The sequence below is a fragment of the Condylostylus longicornis genome, unplaced genomic scaffold (assembly GCF_029603195.1).
Source record: "Condylostylus longicornis isolate FDR11 unplaced genomic scaffold, ASM2960319v2 ptg000009l, whole genome shotgun sequence".
Lineage (NCBI taxonomy): Eukaryota > Metazoa > Arthropoda > Insecta > Diptera > Dolichopodidae > Condylostylus > Condylostylus longicornis.
In genome coordinates this window covers 2650253-2654780 of record NW_026577978.1, presented here as the reverse complement: position 1 = coordinate 2654780, position 4528 = coordinate 2650253, and the positions used below count along the sequence as shown (strand labels likewise).

General features: G+C 18.0%; 1 protein-coding gene across 1 annotated transcript; it reads left to right on the top strand.

The window, feature by feature from the left end:
- Nucleotides 1–670: 670 nt before the first annotated feature.
- LOC129618609 (probable serine/threonine-protein kinase dyrk1) lies at nucleotides 671–1458 on the top strand. Its single transcript, XM_055533454.1, has one exon. The coding sequence runs from the start codon at nucleotides 797–799 to the stop codon at nucleotides 1229–1231; it is 435 nt and encodes a 144-aa protein (XP_055389429.1). The 5' UTR covers nucleotides 671–796; the 3' UTR covers nucleotides 1232–1458.
- Nucleotides 1459–4528: the final 3070 nt, after the last annotated feature.

The following is a 4528-nucleotide window of genomic DNA, read 5'->3' as shown; positions in this document are numbered from 1 at the left end:
TATTTATAATTATTTTTCATAATAAATACACTAATTTCTTTGTATTATATTATTTTTATTATATAACAGTTCTGAAATTCAATTACAATGTTTAGATGCAAATAGCTTATTAATAAATAATTCAATTGCTACAACTGCACATGATTTACCAATAACAACAGCAACAACAACAACAGCAGCAACAATGAAATTTAATCAACAAAATTTAAATAATAATAATAATTGTAATCAATTAAATCATCAACAAAATTTATATCATCATGAAAATTGTTATAAAAATCAAATTTTTAATATTGATAATACAAATATAAATTGTTGTAATAATAGTAATTATTATTATAATAATAATGTTAATTCATCAAGAGCTAGTTCATCATTAGATTTAGAATGGGAACATGAATATACAAATAATATTATACAAGAACGTCGTATTATTAATATAACAAATACATCATCTGATGAAATACAAAATATTAATACACAATCATGGTATTTTATACCATCATCAGATGATGAAAATATTATAAAAAAAAATTCGAAAAAAATTAAAAAATATAATATTAATAGTAAACAACAATTATTATTAAATATATGTGATGATAATGATTTAAATAATTATGATGATGATAACGATTATGATGATTATGATGATGATGATGATGATGAAGATGCTATTGATATTGTTAATTATAAAAATACAAAGAAAAAATTTATAAAATTTAATAATTCAACAAATAATTTATTAGATATTAAAAATAATTTTTATATAAAAAATTCATCAAATAAATGTCCATCAATGACATCATCACCATCATCAATTAATTTTGATTCACCATCATCAATTAATAATTTTAATACATTACAATGTAATAATAAAAGTATATCATTACAACAATGTAAAATTGAAAATCAACAACAGAATCAACTGTTACAACAGCAACAACAACAACAGAAACAACAGCAGCAACAGCAACAACAACAACAACAGATTACATTTACAAGAACACCATCACGTACAAGTTGGTCTCATATATCAACACCAGAATCACTTGAATGGGATATTGATGAAGAACAACAAAAACAATTACGTGTCGAAGATGATAATTTAGATCATGAAACATTAGAATTATTACATGAAATTGAATTATTAAAAAATAAAGTTTTAAATGAAACTGGTAGCGGTCTAATAGATGATAAATTCGAAATGAATTGGAAAAATGATAGTAGTTGATTTTAGGTTGTTTTTTTAAAAAATTAAAATTGTTTTTTTTTTTTTGGTTTATTCAAAATTACCTGTATTAAAAATTATACAAGTATTAACAGAAATTTCTGTACACTTTAAACTTTTCGTTTAAACTGATTACATTAATTACTTAAGTACTTTCGATTAGTACATTCACTTATATAAAACCTATTTCTGTTATATTGTTGACTTTAACAATTTTGTACAGAAAATTGACTGTGTAATTATATTCAACAATATTGTCAGCAATTAAATTTTAGTTTAGTTTTATTTTTTAATTAAATTTTAGTTTCAGTAAAAAAATAATTGAGTACGTCTCCATTTTTAAAATAAATTAAATTCATTATTTTGAATATTATTTTTATTTTAGAAATTCATTCACATTAAGATTTTTAAGTTTAAAAATAAAATGTGTACTAAATTTCATAAAAAAAATGGAAGCTTTGAATGATTTATATTTTAATATTAATAATTTATATTAATTATGTACTTAAATCAGAAATTGTAATAAATTTCAAGATAAAGCATTCATTTGAAAATGCATAATAATTAACCCCATTCTCTCTACCATTTTCAGTCACATTTTTTAATAATTTTAAATCAGAATCAAAAATATTCTCGTGTTTTTTTAATATATATTTTAAAAATCTTAAAATTTCGACTAAATTTGTTACATTACAATTCCAAGTAACTAAATGATGACTAACATCTGATTACATTTAAAATCACAATATAAAAATAAATGATATCGGCTCTCTGACTTCTTATTCCAAAAGCAACGGAACGATATTGAAAAATGAGGATATTTTTAATAATTTTTTTTTATTTCTCATATTTATATTGAATTTTATTAATCATTTTATATTATTTTTCAATATTAATCAAAAATTTCCTTCATTTCTTTGAGAATTTTTTGTAAAATTTACACCGATTACATGTTACGACACAAAAATTATGTAAAAGACAATTAAAAAACAAATTAATTTATGAAGGTTGCACATTTTTTAATTTAATTTATACAATTAATTCATTATAATTAATTAATTATCATAATTCGAAATTCTTTCTGTGTATATAGCCGATAATTGTTACGATTTCTATTTTCACAGAAATTGAAATTTTTACTTACATATTTGTTACATAAATTTTTTTTTTAATTTAAATTAAATTTTACATTTTTTTTAATGTGAAATCATAAAATATTTCGAATGAATTGTATAATAAATTATTATTGTTACATAATTTTCATTATAAAACGAAAAAATATTTTTTTCATATTTTACATATTTATTTTTATGGTTTCTATTAATTAAAAATTGTATAGCGTATGCTGGAGTATTGTAAAAGAAATGCGAATTAACCACCTTTTTTTTTTTCAAATCAAAATTATTACAGAAAAATATCAAATATTTGGCTTTAATTGTACATTATTATAATAAAATCTAATTCTATTTAGAAATTTTGAAATATAAAAAATGTTAATATATTCTAAAATTAAAAATTTATAATTTGTCTTTCATAAACTATTAATATTTTATATATAAAAAATATTATTTTTAAGAGCCGAATAGATTTACTATTGTTATTATATTAAATTATTTCTATTTCAATTAAAATTCCGTCTAATCGTCTAACGAATTTAAATAATATTATTTAATAAAACAATTTAAATATGTTATTAAAAGAAAAATTTTATATTAAAGAATAAATATAAAAATAATTGCTACGAATATATTATATTTTAAAATTAAAACATTTTGCTAATTTGAATTGAATATGTAATAATAATCTTAAAAATTTTTGTAAAAAAAAAGAAAGAAAAATCCAATATTTAATATTAAAATTTAGTATATAAAATGGTAACTTTATAAAATTCTCTAAAATATTGTAAAATATTTTACATATTGAATTTTTATTACAGAAATCAAATGATTACAAATTAAAATTTGAATAAATTTACAACCACAATTTGATTGAATTGTAAATTTTTCAAAATTTATTAAACTAAAGTAAATGAATCAGAAAAAGTAATACCTATTTACATTATTTAGTTTTATTTAAAAATTATAATTCTTAATATTTAAAAATTTAATGCACAATTCATATGTTTCATATTTCGAGACTGCCTGAGACCATAAAAAAATTTTATTTTATAAATTAATTTAATTATAGAAAATGTATGTACTTTATTCAAAATTCCACCTACATCTGAAATTCCTTGCAAGATATCGAAATAGTTACAGTTAATGAAAATAGAAAATTAAATTACAAATACCTTAAAATTATTAAACAATTTTTGCTCAAAATGGAATATTTAAACAATTAAAATAATTATAGCAAATTTCATCAAATAAAATAAATAAACCAAGTCTTTTACGTCTGGTGTTCTAAATTCCAAGTTTTACTACTGGAACTATAATGAATTCAAAGAAAAATCAGAATACAAATTCAAAAATCTCTAAATCATCTCACAATGTTTTAAAAAATTTTAAATACATACATGCTAATTAAAGTTACCCTAGAATTAACATGATCTAATACTTCGATATAAATAACTATAAAAAAAAGAACTAAAACCGTCTATTGTTTTATTGTAATCTAATAGAAAATATAAAAATAATCTATTCTATATGAAATTTTATGTAAGAAAATTTAAATTTTTATTCCTACAAAAATTTTTAAATAATTTGTTACTTAAATTTTTATTTTCTAAAATCTAAGTCTCTTAAGATCTAATAAAAATAACATATTTGTTAAAAATGTTACAAAATATTAAAAAATTAAAAACTTACTTGACTTATTACAACAATTAAAATGAATACACCTACAATAATATTATCATAAATTATTATAAATTTAGAAATAAATACATGTATTTTTATTTTTATAATTTCAATTATTATTTGTAATATTATTCATTTTTGAAATAAATGTAATTTATTGGATAAATTAAGAAAGAATATAAAAATTTTAATAACAATAATTATTGGAATTAAAACTTAAAAAACAAAGCAAATCAAATATTTATTTAAAATTAAATAAATTTAATTTTTAATATCAAAACGAAAAAAATTTAAATAAACCAATTATTAAAAAAAAAAAATTAAAAAACACTACCTAATAAAAAATAAAAGTTGTAAAGTGCCTAGGTGAACAATACAAAATATATAGAATTAAAATAAGAAAACAAAAGCTGAAAATTAAAATTAAAATCTCAATAACACAAAAAAATACAATAAAAAAATTATTAATTTACAAACATATTAAGAACAAAATGTAGTGTCG

Bases quoted from the DNA above. Each gene is read 5' to 3' on its own strand.
- LOC129618609 (XM_055533454.1), top strand. From the start codon at position 797: ATGACATCATCACCATCATCAATTAATTTTGATTCACCATCATCAATT.